This window comes from Streptopelia decaocto, assembly GCF_964273445.1.
Source record: "Streptopelia decaocto genome assembly, chromosome: 6".
NCBI classification, from domain to species: Eukaryota; Metazoa; Chordata; class Aves; order Columbiformes; family Columbidae; genus Streptopelia; species Streptopelia decaocto.
Genome location: NC_138660.1, coordinates 20,087,116 through 20,109,032, shown reverse-complemented (window position 1 = coordinate 20,109,032; position 21,917 = coordinate 20,087,116). Strand labels below are relative to the sequence as shown.

At 40.1% G+C, this 21,917-nt stretch overlaps 1 protein-coding gene across 3 annotated transcripts in view; it reads right to left on the bottom strand.

Moving 5' to 3' along the window:
- SLC25A36 (solute carrier family 25 member 36) overlaps positions 1–21,571 on the bottom strand; it is a 33,012-nt gene extending 11,441 nt beyond the window's left edge. The window contains exons 1-5 of one of the 3 annotated variants that reach the window (XM_082055357.1): positions 21,413–21,571; positions 10,910–11,080; positions 7,071–7,148; positions 4,404–4,504; positions 3,170–3,226 (exon numbers count right to left, since the gene is read on the bottom strand). In XM_082055357.1, the coding sequence (XP_081911483.1) occupies positions 3,170–3,226; positions 4,404–4,504; positions 7,071–7,148; positions 10,910–11,080; positions 21,413–21,453 (448 nt within the window). In that variant the 5' untranslated portion in view covers positions 21,454–21,571. The remainder of the gene's footprint in view (positions 1–3,169; positions 3,227–4,403; positions 4,505–7,070; positions 7,149–10,909; positions 11,081–21,412) is intronic. The other 2 variants (XM_082055358.1, XM_082055359.1) reach the window with 2 other exon arrangements.
- Positions 21,572–21,917: the final 346 nt, after the last annotated feature.

The window sequence follows — 21,917 nt, the reverse complement described above, 5'->3', positions numbered from 1 at the left end:
TATACCAGCTAGTGACAGGTAAGATCCCAGGTATTCCTATTATGCATCATATTTCAAAGGTTAGGATTTTTTTTTTTTTAATCTATAAGCCAATATAATTGATACAGACGCATGTGAATATGGAATGCTGAATTAAAAATCCAAAGTAGTAAAATAAAAACAAATCAAAAGAGAAAACAGAAAAAGACAGAAAGGAGATTATAAACACATTAAAAAAGAAAAAGAAAAGAGGCCTTTGAAATAATGTGACAATACAGACTATCAGCTGCAGCATTTTAAAGGCAGCTCTGGGACACAAAAAAAAACCCAAAAGGTTTGTTTAACCAGTTGGGACTTCCAATTAGCCAGAGCTAAGTAAAGCAGCAGCTATCAGTGAAAGGTATTTTTTACCTTTCCCTGAACCGCCCAGAAAAAAACCCAAACAAACTCTGTTAACAGAGTTAAGGAGAAATGATGTCTTTGCACAATGCACATCATCCGAGTTCAAGATCATGAAAGTTAATTCCCCTTACGTTGTTTATTTAATAGATATTACAAACCCAATGTGTGGTTCTTACACTAGATGCTGCAAGAGACGCTCAGTTCAGTACTCACGAGGTTTAAGTTAGTCCATATTTCTGCAGGAAGTGACCTGCGGGTGGGGAGCATGAGATGACACGATCTCACTCTTTTCACGGGAGAAATGTACAGTAAATGCCTAAAATAGACACAGGCTTTTCTGTATCATAACAACAAGCAGTGACCTCATCAGACACATGTGTACAAATCGAATCCCATTGGAAGGATCTGTGAATTAGTTATTGTGAGATCTAACTCTTTTCAGGTAAAAGTTTAGGAAAAAAGAAAGAAAAATCATCAGAACAGGCCACAGATATTAAAATAATTGTGTAAAATGCACTGAGTACTGAAATTTCTGCTCATTTGCAGCAGTTCAATTGTACATCTCCAAATACTTACCCATATGTCAAATTTACAAGTGAACCCTCCTCCTTCCCCACTGCCTCTCAAAACATCATTCAAAAAAGCTAGCCTTGTCTTAAGGCTGAAAAAGCAAAATAGATGCCTTATGAAATCAAACTTTCTAATATCAGTAATCAATGAACTGAATATTCATTTTATTTGATACTACTAAAAAGGTACAAAAGTATGGAAACTAAGTAATAATGTAGTCCCATTTTTTTTAATAAATAATAATAATAAAAAAATCTACGTTTGTGTTGGTTTGCCAGCAGAGTTCTGGAAAGAACAGCAATAGCATACAAGGCAGTTTTGCAGCAGATCTGCAACCATGTTGTCTGAACAAGGCTGTGAATCATTCAAAAGACAAATCAGAAAGCCAGACTGGAATCAAGCATCTCATTCCGTTCTCCACAGGTTTTACTACTCTGTGGCAGAAGAGTTTGAGTAAGTGCAATAAGAAGGCAGAGTTTATAGCGAATCTGAGAATTTAGCCCACGTTTCAAATGTACAGAGTTAAACTATCTTCACACAAGCAAATGCTCTCATTCTTCTAGTATGCTTCAGATGCAGTCACTGTCCAAGTTTGCAAAAATAGAACCATGTAATATGCCAAGTAGTGAGCAAAAGAGAATGCCCAGTACTTCTTCATGTCAATACACAGGTATTTTAGGTATGAAGGTGACATGAATTATATGCTAGAAGCTAGCACACAGCAAGAGAACATTAAATTCTAATTGCATAAGGCATCAGTTACTATTGTGTAGCATAAATCATCCTCCTTGGGATAAAACAAACTTACTAAAAGAATCTTAAGATAAAACATTTTTTTTGTTTTGTTGAGAAGGAAGAATCAGGCCTGAACCCAAAAATGCTTAAAATACCGTACCTCAGCTTCTCACTCCCAAGAATGCCATGTGCATAGAATAACCCTTGTTTAACAACGACATCAGCCTAGCCTGAGATACTTACGTATTAACATGATACAAGTCAACGGTATTTAAAGTTGACTAAAATTCACTATTTACAGTACTTTCATAAAACAGTAAGTTACAGATTTTTTTAATTGTATTTTGGCATCATTATTGTATTTTGAAACCTACAGGAGAAGCTTTTTAAGTGCAAACACCACCTCAGGCTCATTACATTAATGTAACAGAAAGGCCATACCCAGACTAAAAAAACTCCCCTCATTTAAGACTGAGTTACTCAAATCCTTACTGAAACCAATGGCAGCTGCAAAAGAAAAAAACACCAATACTGATTATTTTTTGCTAAATGTTAGAAGTGTTTATCCACCTTGCCCATTTTGAAATCTTAAGCTCCAAAGCAAGTATTATAGTGATCTTCTGCATTAACCTGTTTAAGCCAGCCAATTAAGAACTTATGTTTGATCCTGTTCCTGATATTTTGCCATTTCCTTAACGTGATTTGCATCATACGGCAATACAAACCTTGCAGGTAAAACTGTTAATAGCTGGTTTAAGTGCATTTTCTGAAATATATCAGAATTACAAAAACAAAGTTAGCATGTTCCAAGAAAATACTGTTAATTTTAACTACCATCCTTTTCGTATCAATCAGAATACCACCAGGACTGAGTATTGAGAAATTGTTTGTCAAACAACACTCTTTTAAAGGCCTTCCAGAGAACGTCTGTAGGATACAGCGCCAAGACATTTCAAGAGAAAGTAAGTTCTGACCTGCATTGAGCATTCTGTTTCACCAGCTGTATGTGGTTTAGAAATACAACTGCAGAGCTAGGTAAGTGTGAAAAAGAGCCACAAAAGTTGTTCAATATTAAAACTTGTATACAAATGTAAAAAAAGGCCAACAGTAATTAAGGCTCAAATACATTAACCCCAGTCTCCTGCAGATGTAAGTACAAATGCACAATTCCAGCCTTCTGGAAGGGAAGCAGGTTAAGCAGCAGATACAGAACTCCCTGACCAACCACAGTCTGTCTGCAAGCACTTGGGAAAACTCGCTACAGTACATCACCATAAATGTGCTTTCATTACAGAATGAGGGCAGTCCCTTCAAAAGATAAGGAACCTTCGTTTGCCTGCAGCACTGCATCAGTTACCCAAATTGTCTTCACCTGAGGACAGACCTGTTTTTATTGCCCATACTTCCCCCCCACCAAATTTAAAGACAGTTTATCCCCTTGACAAAGAGCTGAAGACAATTCATTTATCTTGGAGCAATTAACTGATTAGGATGAACTTTTCATGAAATCCCCTTCTGTTCCATTCCCCATGCTGTTCACCTACAAACAAAACACACATTTCCAGGTGATAAAAATACTGCATCATCTGAGCCCCTTATTCTACCCATTTAAGATAAAGCAGCTCTCCTTATATTTCTAAGATTTAAAACTGCCATCACATTTCTCATGTGCTACAGAAGAGTGTTAAGAGTGTTATTTAAATATAAAGCTAATGTTACTTAAGTTTTCTTTGCTGTATAACAATTTAATGTATCAGCTCATTAGCAAGTATTAAATAGAAAACTAATCCTACCCATTATTCTGACATCACCTTTGACAGTCCATTGAGATTGCTTATACATTATATACACTGGTTGTAAAATTTGACAGGAATTAAACTCTTCAACAGCCTACCATATTTGTCAGAATTCATCTGTTAAGTGTGTACGGTCCATAAAGAAAAGAACTTTTAAAAATTGGTTTTATGTAGGAAAGACACAGGCAACAACAGGTACAGTGCTGCCAGCCCAAGTTTTGATTTCCCCAGGTTGTGGCCGTAGCTCAGCTCAGCTGCCTTAAACTCCCTGTGTTAGTGATCCCAAAGCACAAACACATATCAAGCAACGAATATTGGTAGCTGCTAAAATATACCAAAGTTACACTGCAGATATAAAACAGAAAATCATTTCCAGAAATTAAAATATAAGAAAACTTCAGAAGTCTGCTCATCTACGTCACTTTAGTGGTAGAGCAAACTTCACACAGAATTGTATTTGAACAAAGGAGGAGGGAGGGTTACATATTATTTATACAAATATCGGTAGGCTTATTTCAGAAAGACAAAACTACATCAGATACACAAATTGATGGTAAAAAAAAACAAAGAATCATTAAACCAGAGTCCAGTGCAAACAACATTGTTTATAGCTTGCAGAGCAAAAAATTACTATTTCGAAAGTTTTCATTTTACATTTGACAAATCTTCAATTGAAAAAGCAGGCATGCAAGTTTTCCTAGAAAAGACTGTGCACACACACAAAGATCTTCGTTAACGCTAAGTGTAAAGTTTCATGCACATATTCTCTAGATAGGTGGTTTAATGAGAGGCCAAAGAAGGCAACCACTACAAAAAGAGCTCATTCAATCACTGAACATTTTCTGGGTTTTTTCCACATTTATTGCCACCTCTCATTTGTAGATGACTCCAGAATGAAGCAAAAAAGTTACAGATCCTTACCTGCCACACCAGCTGAAACCATGTGTACCTGGGTAGAATCTGGATTGAAAATACTGTTCAACTTCTCCTTGCAGTTTGAGTATGCAGCAAAGTATATCGCTCTAAAATTAGAACCAAATCCAAGCCATGTTACATTTTGTGTTGATATCCCTACAAGCAGTGCCAGTAACTTCACTAACTCAAAATGATCTTGGTTCAAGTCTTACTTCCCCAGTAAAAAAAACTAGTAGTGAAAAGTGGTATTTCTTTAATAAGATATCAAACTTGTTCTAAAGGATCTAAACTCATTTTAGTTATAAAAATTTCACAAGAGCTAGCAAGTATGTAGCTTTTTTAAAGCCAAACAGCACACTTAATATTTATAATATTCTAGCACTTAAGATGGAAATACAAATAACTTGTAGTTGTAAATATTTATATTTCAAATGCTAGAACAGCTGTGAACCTGGGATTTGTGTTTTGGTTTAGTTCTGTATTTAGAATAGACACAGATCTTCTCTGAATACACTACAAACATGTGTACACTTGTACTATATTCAAGTCTGTGGGCTAGTATCAACGCAAAGCAAGACATAAAAGTTAGTGTTCCAATGCAATATATTTAGAAAATTACTTGTTTTCACTCATTAAAGCTAAAAAAGCTTATTTTTAAGCACAGTTTAAATTCACATCAAATTCACAAATTTAAGGTTGTAACTCAGTTGTTTGGGGTTGGTTTTTTTTTAAAAACTTAGAGACACCCCTCTACAAGAGAAAAAATGAACATGCAGGTTTTCATGAAGAGAACATTAACCTCGTTAGCTGTGAAAACATGTTTTTCTTTATTATAAAAAAGATAAAGTGCTTGCTTCATGGGTGTCATTTCTAAAATGGAACCTGAACTCAGTTAAGTATACTGGGCGTGTTACAAAACATGCTTCTCTACAGCTTATTTAAACAAACAGCTGCTGTTAAACCCACTTAGCTAATGCTTAATTGAAATGAAGTACTGGATGAAGACAGAGTCAGCCAGAGGGGAATGAGGATGTGCTTATTTATAACACTTCACATATTATATCAAATTGACATTTTTAGTATGGGGGAGAGGAAGGAAACAAGTATTTCACCCATGGGCGGAAGGGAATTATAAGATTTACCATAAAATTTACTGAAATGGAATTTTGCAATTGAAGATATTTGTCATTGAGGATAGTAACTTATAAAATGGAATCCATTGCTATATAAAAATTGATGTTAAATTAACATCAACGTTGAACATTCAGACCAGACTGGACTATCAAACAAAAGGCTCTTCAGGTAAGTGCTGATAACTCACAGGTGTCAAAAACAACAAAAGCTACTGGCATTCCTTCAGCTTCTCCAAACAACAATATTAAGTTAATGATCACAAAATACCTCAGGTATTCCCAATTCCCTAAAAAAAAAAAAATCTGCTAAAATAAAACTATTCCAATTCCTGGATTATGTTTTCTTCTTTACGTAGAGGATCTACAGAACAACACCCCACCAGTCAGACCTAAGTCAAAGATGGATCAGTGCTGAATGGGAAGTCCAGTTTAACACAATTTTCCAGAAGAATCCAAAGACCTTAAACCAGAATAGTTCAGATACTTTCCTACTGGGTGTGCAGGAAACACGAATGTCTTTTCTTCAGACCAAAAACTAATAAACAAAAGCGGGGCACTAAGTCAAAGGAAGAATAAAACCTTTGTGGAATATACTCCCTCTGCATAAAGATTCTTCTCTTAAACAGAATAGAAGGGAACAAAACTGGGTGAGAAAACAAATACAGCCTCACCCACGATTAAGTGGCAATATTAGCTTCACGCAACTTTGTTTCCATACTCCTCCTTAGGTGTTCTCCTATTTTTTGGACTGAACTTAGGCTAACACTTGTACATAAGGATCAATTCTAACTCTGGAATAACCTGCCCATTGCTCTGACCAGCAGCACCAGCAGAGCAGCTGGAGCATCTGTGCTGGTGTGAAGCAGCTGACAGCAGCAACACCGCCGAGTGCAGCAATTTACATCCTCACGGCAGCAACACCGCTGAGCATAGCGATTTCCAACCTCGGCCACTGCGCTTTCTGACACTGCCCCAGAAGCCTCTGAAGCACACCGCTGCTGGCTCTGCTTCCCCTAGGACAGCTGGCACTGTGTAAACCTACCCAGCCTTGCCATTTTTGAAGTTTCAGAACAGGCTTCCTACTGCAGGGGAAGCTTTACTGCTTTACCACAATTCAAGACCCACTATTTTGAGGCTACAGTCACACAATTGCTTCCTGAAGATAAAAGATTAACCCAAGAGCTAAATCTACCTGCGTATTCTCAAAGGTACAAACTTGCTTTCATGTGCAATTCCTTAAGTGTTTTCCTTCTTAAATGGACAAAACTCTGCATAAGGGATAGTGCACAACAGTAAATTCTATTATAGTAGCATATAGGATAGTAAATGCTGGAACAGTTGGTGCACGGATGTGGGACTGGAGCTGTGGAATATGAGTAGATCAGTTTTTCAGACAACAAAATTACCCCAGGAACAAAGGTTATTTGAAATATTTACAACCGCAGATGTAAAATTAACTTCATATAAACCTTAAATCCCTTAAATAATGTACAATTTAAATTTCAAAATTATTTCATTTACTGTACATGCTTGTATTTACCTGGAAGGAGCAACACCTACTAAATTAGGACCCAGGCCTCTGAACAGAGAACGAGGACCTTCCTTTTGCAAGATCATCCTAGAAAACAAAAAAGTGGTAATACTGTAACATTCACATAAAAAATAGGGAATACACTGAGCACCCTAAGTATATGATTTTAAGCTTTACTCTGTGTAAAACTTCCATAATAACTGACAAAGCAGTATTTACCACAAAAAAATCAGTCTTTTCCTAGCATCAGCACAAAATGGAATTCCATTACTGCTTGACATACCCTAGAAATCCAGGCATTAAATACAGAAGTAAAGCCATATGATGCCACCACAGACTGACTTCAAATCTAGGGACACATACATACATGGAGCTATGCATCATTAGAAAGTTGAAGTGTGCTTTTATTGGGGAGAAAATACTAAGCATGGAAATGTTTACATTCCTCTAGGTTGTAGATTGTTCAGGAGACAAAAATATTTGTTTCTACATTCCTTTCCTCACCTTTTAGTTCCCAATGTTTGGGAACTTTTGCATGGGAGAGATGGGGTGAAGGGCAAGAGAAGAGAAGGCGAGGGACTGATGAAGGTTCAGTTACAGAAAGTCCTCTGCCTTCAGAGAGCAGCTCGGGTAGACGTCAGCTCTTGTCATGCCCAGGGTGAAAACCATTATGCAGCAAGATGAACTGGCACAGTAAGAGGATATCTGTTAATATTCAGTTTTAGAGAAATAAATCCATCCAACAATATAGATGCTAATAAGATACAGTTTTTAAACAAGTATGGTAGGACATGGGAGGAGAAACAAGGACTATGTGCATCCCATCACTGCTAATTGCTCTAGCAATTGCTTTAAAACCAGATTATAGTTCTTAACTACTTCACTAGATCTTGCAAAACAGAACTCTGTGCTTATTGATTTAGAAACACTGGCCAATATACACATAGTTCTGTATATTCTTCAAAGAGAGATGCAGGTTAATGGCAAGTCAATTACTCAAAAGCAAACTACCCTTGTATAAATGTCTATTTTGTTTAGCATTTACTATCAGAACAAACAAACAGGTGAAAGCCATCTATAGCACTGAAAGAGATTCCAAACCTATTCAGATTCCCATCACTACAGTTCTGCTGCTAAATCAAACAAAGTTTACATTTGTTTTCAGTAAGCAAAAATAAAATGGCAGCTCTGCACCACTATTTACAAATGCTGGTATACAATGTGTCCAGCAACATCCTACCTTCATGTCCATAACAACTAGATAGGATTTCACTGTGTGGGTAGCATTGCTCCAAAGCAATAATTGGAGCATTGATCACATACTCAAAAGCACTCTGGAAATACAAGTTATTTAGACTGTCATCCTGAAAGCATTTCTAATGGTTATGGAATGTTCAAAAAAATCTTACCATGTTCCAGAGCTCAGTATGTGCACAGCATCAGATTACAGCAAAGCTGAACCAAATTAACATGATCTGAGTCCACTTAAAACCCTACTTAAAAATCACTACCACATGCATTACACACATGTATATATGCACATATAACACAAACATGTATACAAAGCAGCAGAAACCTCAGTGTCTGAAGAGAAACTTAAGAGTGAAGTATACCAGGTCCATTTGTTTCCTCTGGATCTATAGTGTCCCAAGACTTGACAGAACAAAGAGAGGCTGCAGCAGACAGGACTGTAATGACTGACACTCATCTGCATCCACAGACACCAGCTGGAGGAGCCCCAAAGCCTACACTGAAAATATGACACAATCTTTTTGCATTAAATACCAGATCTCAGAGCCTGCACTGTTTATCAAAAGGAGTAAATGGCAAATCCACAGTTGGAAGAGCAGCAGAAATGCCCCATATGGCCTCAGCTGACCTGCTCCTGTCACATGGGGAAGCTCACATTGGGAGGCCGGTCAGATTTCCATTATCAAGACCTCAGGTTCAAACTCAGCAAGGTTAGTTATGAGAGGCATCCGCAATATGATACACACCACTGATATTTAAGAATAAGGGAATTCGCTTTTGTTGCCAGAGAATGTAGTCACCTGTATCCATTCTTTTGAGCTTGTTTCCTGACAGAGATGCCTTTGAAGTCACCTCTGTAGTGCTTAGAATGCAGAAGTGATTCCACAGCAATCAGTTAACTGAATTCTGACATAATTTGCCTGCTTCAGCCTGCTTTTAGACTGAGCACTGTGAGCCTTGGAGCACTGCATTGAATTTGGTGTGAGGAGAGACAACCAAACCCTGATACCAGAGTCAGAAAAATATCAAGTGACAGTAAAGGCATTGAGAATAATAGAGGGATAAAGTGTGACTTCTGTACTAACAGCCCTGTTCCCTTAACCAAGTATTATTATGTCCTGCACCTACATATTTTCTAGTCACAGTCTATTGCCATGTCGTTTGGGATTTTTTCATATTTACTGTATTTAAAGAACCTTAAACCCAGAAAAGTTACTTGCTATCTCCATTGTTTGATACTGACCTGGAAGAAAACACATCTAAGCAAAGAACAAAAGCAGCAGAAGATACACATTCTTGTATCACAAATAAGCAACATGTCTAAGAAGCAGAATTTAAAAAAGAAAAAAACACCAATGAAGTTCATCACAGATGACCTCTGTCTGCACTTGCTTCCTGGGAAGACAAAGTTATTTTAGGTTTTCTTTAGGTTTTAGGGATGGGTTTAAAGCATAGCAGGCTTCTAGCAGAGGGGCACATGAAACAAACCTCTGTTCCTCCTATTTATTCAGGTACATTTCTAAACAGAAGATAAATTCTTAACTAAAGTGTTTTGGAAGAAACTCTCTTTCCTTGTCATAATCCTTCCTTCTCCCATACCTGTTCCCAACATGTTCACCCATCAGATTCTAACACATAAAATGGTTCTGAACCAAACCTTCCACAATAGGAACTATCTTCCATTCAAGAAGCTATTTGGGTAAAACTTCCATTTAAGTAAATCATAACTAGATTAAGCCTAAATCCTACACTGCAACTGCCAGAAGGGGCTCTCTACAAACTACTCAGTGATTAACAAGGGAAAGAAGAGAGCTGGTCTGAGTCTTATCAAATTCTTTCTAATGCAAGCAGAAGTAGCAGGTCCTTTCTAGAGGAAAACTCCATCACCAAATACTGAAGGCACCTCCCCATAACTGGTCTGAGGCCCCCAGAGCAAAGTGAACCCTGCCTGTGGTCTGTACTAGCAGTTTAACTGTGCTCATACAACTTTTCTGCTGGCTACTGGGCATCACAAGCACTGGTGGCAAGGAGAGGAAAGGCAGTCTCTGTTCAGCGAGGTGCTACGCAAACAAAACATCCCAGATTACAGTAAAATCTGGCCTTACTTGTCACACATCCACCAGAAGATACCAAAAGGCAGGAAGGGTACTGGGTAATAAAAGTTGAGAGAGAGAGAGACTAAGAAGCCGAGTTAATTTTCATAGGGCTTCTTGCCTCCATGTTCAGCAACATCTATGATTTGGACACAAACCAGTTTAAAAAGTCTTAAACTAATGCTTTTTCAGGATGAAAATGGAGTCTGGCACTTAAGTGTTAACAGTGCTCCCAGTGAGTTCTGGGGATGCAGTTTGGAGCTGTGAATTGTACAGGGTATATATGCTCTGGCTAATTCAAGGTACAAACTCAAGGATGAAGGACATTTGGAAAAGTGGAATGTGAAACTTAATTACAATTAAAGGGCAAAATATGGAAAGCCATCTCACAGTAGATTGATAACAGACGTAAGAGTCTGAATCTTTCATATGGATCTGTCCAACACACCTCTCTCTTCCTCTGCCCCCAAAATGAATCAAAACCCCAGTAACAAGCACACTCACTTCAAACAATGGAGGGGTCCAGGAGAAACTCTAGTGACTCGATTGACAGTAGCACCATTCACAGTGTCGAGATGAACTTCAGATATATAGAAAGTCACAGAGGAGGACTGCAATCGTGTTTTCACAACTTCCAGTGGACATGTCAGAATTGCACCAACAGTACCTCCACATCTGCAAAAAGAAACAGGATCATCACATTCTTAACTGCAGTGAAACTGAAAGATACATTCAAATTGCAAAAGGTGAAGAAACAACTGGAACATGCATGACAATGCTACAGTTATTTGCTCTTGAAGGCAAGCAAACTGTTAAGTCAGTTTGTTAACCCCACAACTTGGAGTACAAATGCAAACCGACAAAAATATAGTTTCCTAAAGTAGTGAAGGTGCATGGTCTTCAGTACATGTTGTTCAAATCAAAAATAGCTCACTATGTGAAATGTTTAACTGCTGATAAATTTTAACTTTTTTTTAATGCTTAGTGTGCTCCTGACCATGAACATGGTGCCAAAAATCCTTCGTGGCAAAAATGTTTTATGTACTGTGCACACAGGACTACGTAAGAACCATGGTGTGGCAATTGAGTAAAACTGAAATATTGATGAAGACATCTTCAAAACTGCATTTGTATTTTGGGCATTGTACCAAGAAAGCAATGGTTCTCCAAGTGTTTCCTAAGTTCTGCCCATTACAGAAAGACAGACTAGCTACTGTGGAGTACAACCTGGGAAGACAAAAGAGCACTAAGTGGCTAACCAGATGAAGACTTGCAGATTTTGCTTCAGTCTGCCACTTGTTGCTGTGAGCAAGCCAAGGCAAGTTGTGCACGACTTGTGCTGACAGTGGAGTTACTCTCATTCTGCTAGAGCAGAAAAATATCCAAGAAGGTGCTGCCTGTTAGCAGCTCTGCTCAGAGGATTCTTCTCATGCTTGATCATAACCAATTTATTAAGTTCTACACTATCTGTTTAACTACAATCACATACAGCCTCTGAGGGAAAAGTATCAAATCCACAAATTTCAATTCCAAGGACATCCCCAAATTCCTTGGCAAGTGCTTCCCTTGAACCTTTTCTGAAATCAGTATCCTTAGCTTTGTAAGACATCCATCTTAAAACTATGACCAGGACACTATATGCACCCTTTCAAAAAACTCACCACCAACCCAAACCCAGATTTAAATTAGGATATTAATTATGCTACTAACAACTCAGTCTGATCCACTAACAAATGCAATTCATACTAAATTCACAGGGCCCAGCATTCCCTTCTCTGATGCAATAACTGGAGTTGGTGTTTGATTCTAACAAGATAATTATCAGCTATTTCGTTGTGACATGAGAGGCTCAAGCACTCTCAAAACCTTTAAAAAGCTGTAAGACTTGTTCGACTGAATTTTTTACATAACATCATCCAAAATGCAAATAAGAGTTCAGTACAAATTAGAAGTAACAAGACTCAAGATCTCCTATAAACTTTCATAGGAATGTAGCTTTTAGGCTGTTGTCTCTGACTGAAGAGAACACCAGAAATAATGGTGGTAGTTAGCAGAGCACTGCATATTAAAAACCTAAGATTTGTGTGAATTGAACTGACAATAACAAACAGCTGCAAAGTAGGATAATGTTTGATGACGTTTACTTAATGCTCCATTTAAACCTAGTGGCCTAGAGGTATCCTATTACTAAGCCTAAAGGCATCTTGTCCCACTCTAACCACAAGATTAGACTGAAGTCTACTCTTTTCCAAGTTTTAATTAAGAAAATGAGTTTCATTGTCAGTCTGGAAAGAAGTGTTCTCACAGGACGACTGAACAGAGTCTTCCAGTGTGTGCTGTACACATACAGGAACAGACTGATGCAGCTTCTAGAGAAGCACATTTAAAACATCTCTGAATGAGCAACTCACTCTCCTAATAGCAAGCTACGAATAGAATTTTTAAAATAAGAGTTGCAGGAGGAGACAGACTAGATGTGCTAATATTTATTTTAGCCAGTGTTGGAAGCAGTAGGAGCCTGTAAAACATTATGGTTCATGACATGGATACTACATGAGAACCATGGGCAGCCAGCTGTGAAAACAGCTTGACATGGAGCTTTAGAGCTTGAGCATCAAGACCAAGAGCAAGTTGCTGCATTTCCTGCAGTTCAAGGGCAGACACCGCTATATGGCACCGTGCCTGTGCAGGCACTGTAGGCAGTTGGCTTTAGAGCTTATTTCCTTTCTTGCAACCCCCTCTGTTTCTGATCCCCTCCAGCCTACTCTAAGATCTTTTCACATTTGATTTTTGGACAGGTTCCACAAGCACTTGCTTTCAAGCAACAGAAACAGCAAGAGAAAGCACATGGTATTGTTTATATTAATGAGATAAATACTATGGAAGGGGGAAGAACAGAAGAGGAAAAAACTTGGCCTGCATTCCTCATCAGGGCTTGGAATCTAGAGCCTTTAATGCAACTGGCTCCACAGCTCCATTGCACTGGAAAAGTATTCCAAAGTTGAAAATTAACACCAAGCTGGCGCTGTGTCCTGCATGCTCCCCTGCACCACACCCAATCACCACAAGGGCCACCTGGCTGCAACAGCACTTCTGTCAGACATCCACTGTGGAGCACTTAGAAACACTCCACAACAGTTGAGGAGATCACTAGGGAAGACACATAGCTACTCAAAAGTCTGCCTACAACAAATGCTGTTCAGTGATCACCAGCTGATGTAGCAGCAGCCAGCACTATTTCTACATAGTAAAAATAGTAAGGAAGCAGCAGATGAACCACCTCCCTTGAAGAACAGAGCACCCTCTGCTTGCACCACATTCTGCTATTTGAGTAATTTCAAATAATCAGCACTCTTGGCAGTTTCTTACTGTTGTGTTGTTGGGTGCTTGGTTTGTTTGCTTTTCTTTAAACAGTTAAGGCATCTCAACTGCACCTGAGAATATTGTGAATGTTTTCTACCATCTATTGACAGTTTTGATTACAATTCTCTTCTGTCATCCATCTTCAAGATCTGAAACAGTTCCTTACAAATGAAGAAAGCAGGGAAGTGCTATGTGGTCCTGTATTGCTCACAAGCAAGTCTTTGCTAAATCCCCAATTTTTACTTCTGTCAAAATGTAATACCACACTCTCCCAGCCCTCAAAGAGAGAAAGCATCCAGAATCAAAGGAGTGAAAGAAAAAGTCCCCAAATGCTGAGGAACCAGACCTTGCTCAGTGCTCTCAAGATCCGAGTTTGAACTGAACTGCTGAACAAAAGCATAATCCAAGGAACTACACTGATTTATTTAGTTCACTTAAACTTCAAGATAAACACTGCAACACTTGACGAAAATCTATTTATGAGAAACTGTCAGTAAACATAGCTCCCAGGTAAACAAAGAAGAGAGATAATTCAATAACTACACATCCTGTACAAATAAACAACTTCAAGCAGCACACCAGCTGTTCTGTCACCGCCATCAATGACAGTGTATTTTACTTAGAAATGTATTTCTGGCCTTGCTTATTTAACACATTACTGGAAGCACTGTGAAAGAGACAGCTACTTCTTTGTGCTCCAAGTCCTGGTAGGCCATTAACAGGCAGCCAGAAGCTCCAGCTTAGCCCAAGTGTTCTATAAATTGCCAGCAGACTGCAGCCACCCCTCCTGCTGCCCTCTGCACCAGCTCAAATTAAGGAGTTTTGGTGGGGTTTTTTTGTTTGTCTGTTTTAATTTTGTGGTTTAACACAAATTAGGGAGTAGAAGAGTTCAGTAAAAAAGTTTAAGAGTCAGAAAATTATTAGATTTCTTCTCAATAACACAGGTGGGATTTTGTAAGCTACTTTACAAATTTCTCCTCTGTAAATGTACTCTGGGCTTCAGCATCTCCCATCACATACTAGGCCCCAACAACTGTGACTTGTGAGAATGCTTAACTACTGTGTAACTTTTTGTCCAGGATTAGATGGGTTTCACCTGTTGGAATGAGTAGGTGAGCAAATACACTCCTACTGACAGACTATAAACTGGAAGTGAAGAACCAAAACCTGAGACACTCCTGTGTCTGAATGTTCACAGCAGTTTCTAAGGAATGCTATTCAGAATACCACTTGCTTATTTTACCTATCCTAAATTTGACGTTTGCCTCTAACTTTTGTTTACTACAAGCCCTTTTCAGCTTTGCCAACTGAGTATGAGAAAACCTTGCAAAGCTGACTTTCATCAGAAACGTCTGATCATACAAGTGCATAAGACAACACCTGTAGATCCCAAGTAGTTTGAAGGCCAGAAGAGCAAAGATCAGTAGGTAAATCCACAAAAACAAATACACAAGTTAAAAAGGAAGATTAAAATCCCACTATTATTAACACAGTAAAGTTAGAGAAATAAATCTGCAGCTTAAACTGTAAAAGAAGGCACAAGAGGCACTGCACCTAGTGAAACAGAGACATGTAGTTATCCAACCTACAGGATTGTGATAAACTTCAAACAACAATGGTAAAACAAATAACAGCTGTCTACTTGACATCTTTTGGAAAGAAGAATCTAGGAAGACGGTAATGCTGTCCTAAACTGCAGCTTATTCCAGAGAGCACACACACACACAAAAAAAAACCCAAACACAAAAAAACCCACCAAAACCCAAACATTTAATTTGATCCCTAATGTGCATTTAGAAGTCCATCACCTCATCAGGTTAACAGAAACAAACCTGGAACAATTTGGGTTTTAAACTCTGCTAGAAAATTAACACAGATACAGTATTGACAACCACTCTCCCCAGATAGACCTGTATTATTTGTAAAACGCTGCAAGGAAAGAGATATGCACATACTTCAAAAACCTAATCCTGTGTGGCATTCAAATCCCAGATTCTATTTGCAGAGATGGCTGCACAAGAAGACTTGCTTTTATCATCTGCCATTACCTTACACCCCTGCAAGTAAAAGAGACAGCTCCAGCATAGATGAGGGTCTCAGACTCAGCCACTGGACTGTCTATAAATGCCCCAAAGCAGATTAATTCAGTGTCAGCTGACCTAGAATTGAAACTGTCAGTGCAATATTTTTCTTTATTCCTTCAGATAATTACATATTTTATACAAATAAGAGATGAGGCTGCATAGTGCTAGCCTCAGATTCACCTTTCACAGTATTTGTAACCACAGCCTCAAAGACTCAGAGATAAACCTTGGCCCTGTTATCTTGGGTCTACGTTCATTCATGTATTTTACCAGCTGTTTCTCTTTTCTGTATGAAAATGAAAGTTCCATGCAAATACTAGCTGCCAAGAGAAACAGCAAGAAAACAGAGCTCAAAACTCTTAAAAGAAACAAAACCCAAGCCACTGCAAACAAAACTCTTTCTAACCTCCCCACCTCTTCTTGCAAACTCAGGTCCCAAATATCTCAGAACTGCATAGAGCAACATTACAACACTTTCACATAGACAGATAAAGTTGCAGGTTTGGATATTAAACTTACACTTTCCCCTTTTTCAAGTAATTAAGGGCTTTAGCAAGTACAACTTTCAGGAACAGCAAGAATGTATCTCATTAATCCAGAATTTTTAGGCTTTTCCTGTTATAGTGCACACCTTCCCATCTTTGGTACTAACGTGACTACTAGAAGTATGGGCAGCCAGAAACCCTTAACCCCCTTATTCACCAATTACATTTCTTTGTTGAAACTTAGAACATATAAGTTAAGCTAACATCCTTAAACTAAAAATACTAATCAAACTTGCTACTTCTATTTAAGAGCATAAAAATAAAATTCCCCTAATGTGCTGGCATATAGAAACCTACAAACGAAAACAGGAGAAACACAAGGGGAACAAGCATTACCAGGTTCCATTATCCAAAACAAACATGAATATGTACAGTGCAGCTTCTGTTACGAACCAGGGTAAATAAATATTTATAAGGACATTTGTATTAAGTAAAAACAGCTGAAAGTATCAGCCATCTAAAAGAAAACATCAGAAACACACCAGGGCCACAGTTTTTTCAAGTACTGACAGCAATTTTCATGCAATTTGGTAACCTCATGGAGCAAAACCCAAGCTACTCAGTACTTTAAACAAACACTGCCTTATTCCCCACAGCAGAGACTCTGAACACAAAAATAACCTGAAGTTTGGACAGGAAGGTACTAACCCTCTCCCGTGCCTTACAACAGGAAGAACTTGGTTCTGAAAGACATCCAGGGTTATACCAGGAATGTACTTTGGGGTAGAGGAGAGTCCAAGAGCTTGGCTACTCAGTTGTGGCTCAAGTGGCTATTTTCTGAGGAGGAGTCAAAAAAGCCCTTATCACACTACCTGCTACATGATTAACTGATCTCTTCTTAAACAAGAAAAGCCCCAAGGGTCTTTCACCTTTACTTCATACATTTCAACAGTGCCTGATCCTTCCAAATCATTCTAACACTTTCCTTAAATATACTTTCTGAGTCTTAACTATTTCAGCCATTGCAGCCATTTGCAGGATTTGCTAAGAACCTCTGTCAAAGACCAATTTAAATCACAGATCAATTTGAGACAGTTCCATAATCATGACAAATAGAGACTCTTCCCTATACCTCCTCACAAATTAAATTAAAAAGAAACAACCAACTTTCTTCAAAAAACACAGAGTAAAGAAAAAATTAAGAAGTAAATCTGAGAGTATCCAAACCCTGAACTCAGAAAAGCAGCTGCCCACCCCCTAACCCAAAACAGTCCCTCCTTTTGCTGGGGAGACAAAGCCCAGGCAAGTTCCCACACCCTGATGGAAGTCTGAATGACACAGAATTACTGTCATAAGCTTTCTGGAAATGAAGAATAAATCATGAAAACCTGGAAACTGTTTTTGTAGCCTACACCTGAATTTTCATTCGATGTACCAAATATGATTGCAAGCAGATTATGTCCAAAACAAATTAATCTTCCCTATAAAGCAAAACATTAAGGTCTTTATACTACTTTTTGGTTGGCTTACGTAGCCTAATAACTAGAAAAGCATGTAACTATGTAATTTATATACTTGAACTAAAATGTTCATCTAAAGCCTGCATTTCAGTCACAAGACTTCATAATGTAAAAGATACAAAATGTTTAATTGATGATTATTCTTGGTTTGGAATAAAAGCACCTGAGTTTTTACTCAGGTAACATGCTGTCTACAGCATGAAAACAGCTGCTATTTGACTAGGAGATGGAAAACCAGTAGATATGCAAAAAATCTAAACCAGAAGAGTTCTGACCCATGCAACTGAGTAACTCAGAACAAAAATTATATATCAAGAGTTTCACCTGAAGCACAATTTTGTATCATGATCCAGCACCACAGGTGTCCAGCTAGTTCCTGCTGCCACCAGGACAAGATACTATGAACAAATGGAGGTGCAGTCACCACACAGTTTACAGAACCAGAACCTGACAATTAGGGGCATCATAACAACATATGAGCTAAGTAAGTGATTTCAAAACTGTCACAGCATGAAACTGAACCCCAGGTACACTATCAATCCACTCAGATATGCTCCCTGCAATTACTCTTCAGTATTGAGTGCACAATGGCAGTTTTGAACATAGCCTAGAAAATTATGATTAAGTGTCTTCAGGTCACAGCCAAGTTATTGCATGGAAACAACTGCTTACAAATTCTATCAGTTAAAACTGCTTTTCTTTAAGGAATGTGTTCTTAAAAGTTAGTAACCTTATTTTTCTATTAAAATTGAGTTCTTTATTTTTGTACCTTACCCTCTTTCCTGGAAACGTGACACTCTTCTCATGCTATGTATTTTCTACTTCTAAATGTGATGGTTTTTATTCTTATGTATAGAACTTCAGAGAATATCCTATTTTTAAAAAAGTCAAAAAGGTCATAGCAGGGGGAGTTGTCTAGACATGAAGTACTACTTTGTTGATGTATTGTCTAATAAATGAACTAGTCCAGTAAAATCATTTAGATGAGCTTTGTTTTCTAAGAAAAAAAAACAACAACAAAAAACCCACAAACAAGACCACTTCAGTTCAATGATGGTGTTCAAAACTACATTAAAAGCCATTCCAGAATGAGTACTAAATTACTTACTTTTAGACTTCAAATTAGTATTTCCATCACAAAATACTGGTTGTATTTACAAGTAAACATGCAGTTGTGAAACAGAGATGATTCTTAAAAATGAAACTACTTAAGTAAAAACTACTTTAGAAAACAAAGCAAGTAGTAATTGCTGAGTAATTTCCTCATCATCACTGCCCTGTGGCCAGCACTGCTAAAAGAGTATATTAAACCTGTTGGAAAGGGATAGGATGTAAAGATAGGAAAAAATTAAGTGTGGGGAGGGAGGGACCTATTAGAAATATGAAACTGACTCTCAACATAAACTTGTAATGGCCCACAAGTACTGCAGTTTGACAGCTCTTGTTGAATTGGTCATACAACAAACCAGGCAGCTACAGAAAAATCCCAGGATGGCCCCACCTACATTACTAAAACAGCAATGTCATCACAGCTATGCTTTCATTACAGAAAGCAGGAATTGAAGACTGAACTTATGTTAACACATTACAAAGGCCAAGAAATTGAGATAATCATGTTTCTGTGCAGTCTCCAGCAAAACCTAAAGGAAAACAAAGCTCCCTTCCTTTTTAAGTTTCACTGAAGACTAAAGATCACTCAAGAACTGTAGCCCACCATACTCAAAGAAGTTGTGAGATGACCCTGAACAACCTTCTTACTGCTAAATGTGGCCAAATATACAGTTAGCCTTGCTGAGCTAAGATTACAGGAAATGTGTGGAAACATCATTTGGCCTTTTCCTTACAGTATAACACTTGACCCAACTTGCCAGCAGCTAAATGTAGACCAGAGTTCTCTGCAAAGAATAGGAATGAAACAGTTGAGCTGAGCAATCTTCATCCGGTCTTAAGTTTCAGGTTTATAAACCTGTCCCTACCATTATGCATTATTCTGCCCAGTAATCTCCCCTTTGCAGATCTAAGTTAGTACTACAATAAGGCAATGCTCCTTCTACTGCTTTTCTAAACATTTACAAGGATGTGAATTCTGAAGAAAAAAGTGAACACCACCACATCTTGGGCCTCCTGCTGCATAACCGCTTTCCTCTTAAAGATGAGTTCCAGAAAACAGGGGGGTGAAAAAGCACCCACAGAAGCACTGAATCAGGCATGTAACAGTGAAAGCCTGCAAAGTGGGCTGGAAGCAGAGAATGTGCTCATGTGTATCCAACTCACCCAGACCTGCCAGAGTAAACACCAAGTTCTTCTTCCTCCTCAGTCACCCCAGTCCAGTCAACGAGTACAAATGGAAATCTGAGCTTCAAGCTTTGTCTTCAGATGAAAAATATGTTCTTAGTCTGTCACTTTTCCTATTCTGTATAGCCATACTCACTACTCAAATGCACTTTAATCATTAAGCCAAACAGGATCCCCAGATTTTTTGGCTAGGTGCTGCTCCTGCTTTATCCCTAGAGACCACAGACTGTGTAACTGCAAACATCCCAAGCATTACAAAGCTTTAAAAAGATGCACAAAGACCTAGAAAGATGCAAGAGTTACCACAAAACCTAACCAAGGCTACAAGAGCCCCAGCTCTACTTCTAGCTGTATTCTTTCCTCTAATTATTCTGTCTTTGTGTGCAGAAAGCCGCAGGCTCATGTCAAGGCCCACACCTAAAAGCAGTACATAGCAGAGTGTTGAAATGCACTCAAGTAACACGGTGGCCCTTTGACACTGGCAGGCATGTTCGGGCAGCCTCTCCAACCCACCGGGGGAGACCATGCGTAGAGGCTTGTGTTCCTCCACGGAAACGCCTGATATGGGACAAACTCCTGGAAAAGCGATCAGAGGGAAGGGGCTGTTTTAAAGGTAAACCTTCACCCGTCTCGCCCAAGGGCCCACGTATCACTCACGCTGCCCACGGCAAAACGCAACCCTCGGGGCCGGGCTCGGCAGGCGCCACACGGACACGGCGTGCCCAGGCTCCCGCCGAGGCCAGGGTCGCCCGTCCGGGCAGCCAGGGCTCCCTGCAGGGCTGGGCACAGAGAATGCAACCGCAGGACAGGCCCAGAAGGGGCTCGGGGAAGCGGACAGGCCGCTCACCCCAGCAATGACCCCTCAGCTCGTACCCCGTCAGGCACGGAGAAGGGGCAACGACCCCTCGCAGCGCTCCGAGGCCGCCTGTGCAGCTCTCCCGCCGCAGCGGAGCCCCCGCGCCGCCACCGGGTGACCGTTCCAGGCCGAGTTCCCAGCCAGGCCGCGACGGGCAGGCTCAGCGGCGGGGCAGGATCCCCGCTGGAAATCGACCCCAGGAGCCATTACCAGGGTTACAGAGACAAGTGCGGAGAGAACTGCAGGGCTGCACCCACCACACACCGCCCAGCTCCGCTCCACTGGGGCGGCAGAGCCCGCGGGGAAGGAACAGAGGAGGGCGGACGGCCCTGCCCGGCCGCCCACGCGGATGGGCCAGGGCGGATACCGTGCCCGCTCCGCCGCCGGGCGGCGGCTGTACGTACCCGCCAGCGAAAAGGTGCACCAGGGTGTCTCTCTGGCTCATCCTCGTCGCCGGCACCCGGGTTGCAGAAGGAGCTCCCGGGCGCTTCCGCCCTGCGCACGGTTCCGCATAAATACGCAGCACGGCCGCGCGGCTTCCTGCGGCGCGGGGCGGGGCGCGCGGCCTGTCTCCGCCCCCCACCCGGAGCCGCTGCGGCAACGGCCGGGCGCGAGAGCCTCCCGCGTGAATATGTATGAGCCTTCCTCGGAGTAAACAGAGCTCGCTATTGGCTGGAGCGCTGTGACGTCACAGGCGTGCTCCGCCTCATAAGCCGGGCGGGGAGCCCGTTACTGGTAGTTCTGAGGCAGGAGTTGTGCCGAGTGGAGTGGCTGGAGTGGGCCCGGTGCTGCGGTGTGTGACGGCTGTTCCTGGGTCCCTGCTGTGGATGCCTCCCTTCGGAGCCTCCTCTCCTTTTACCTTGTTTCCAGGAGGGGGCCTTATGTGCAGTTCTCCGAGGCCCACAGCCC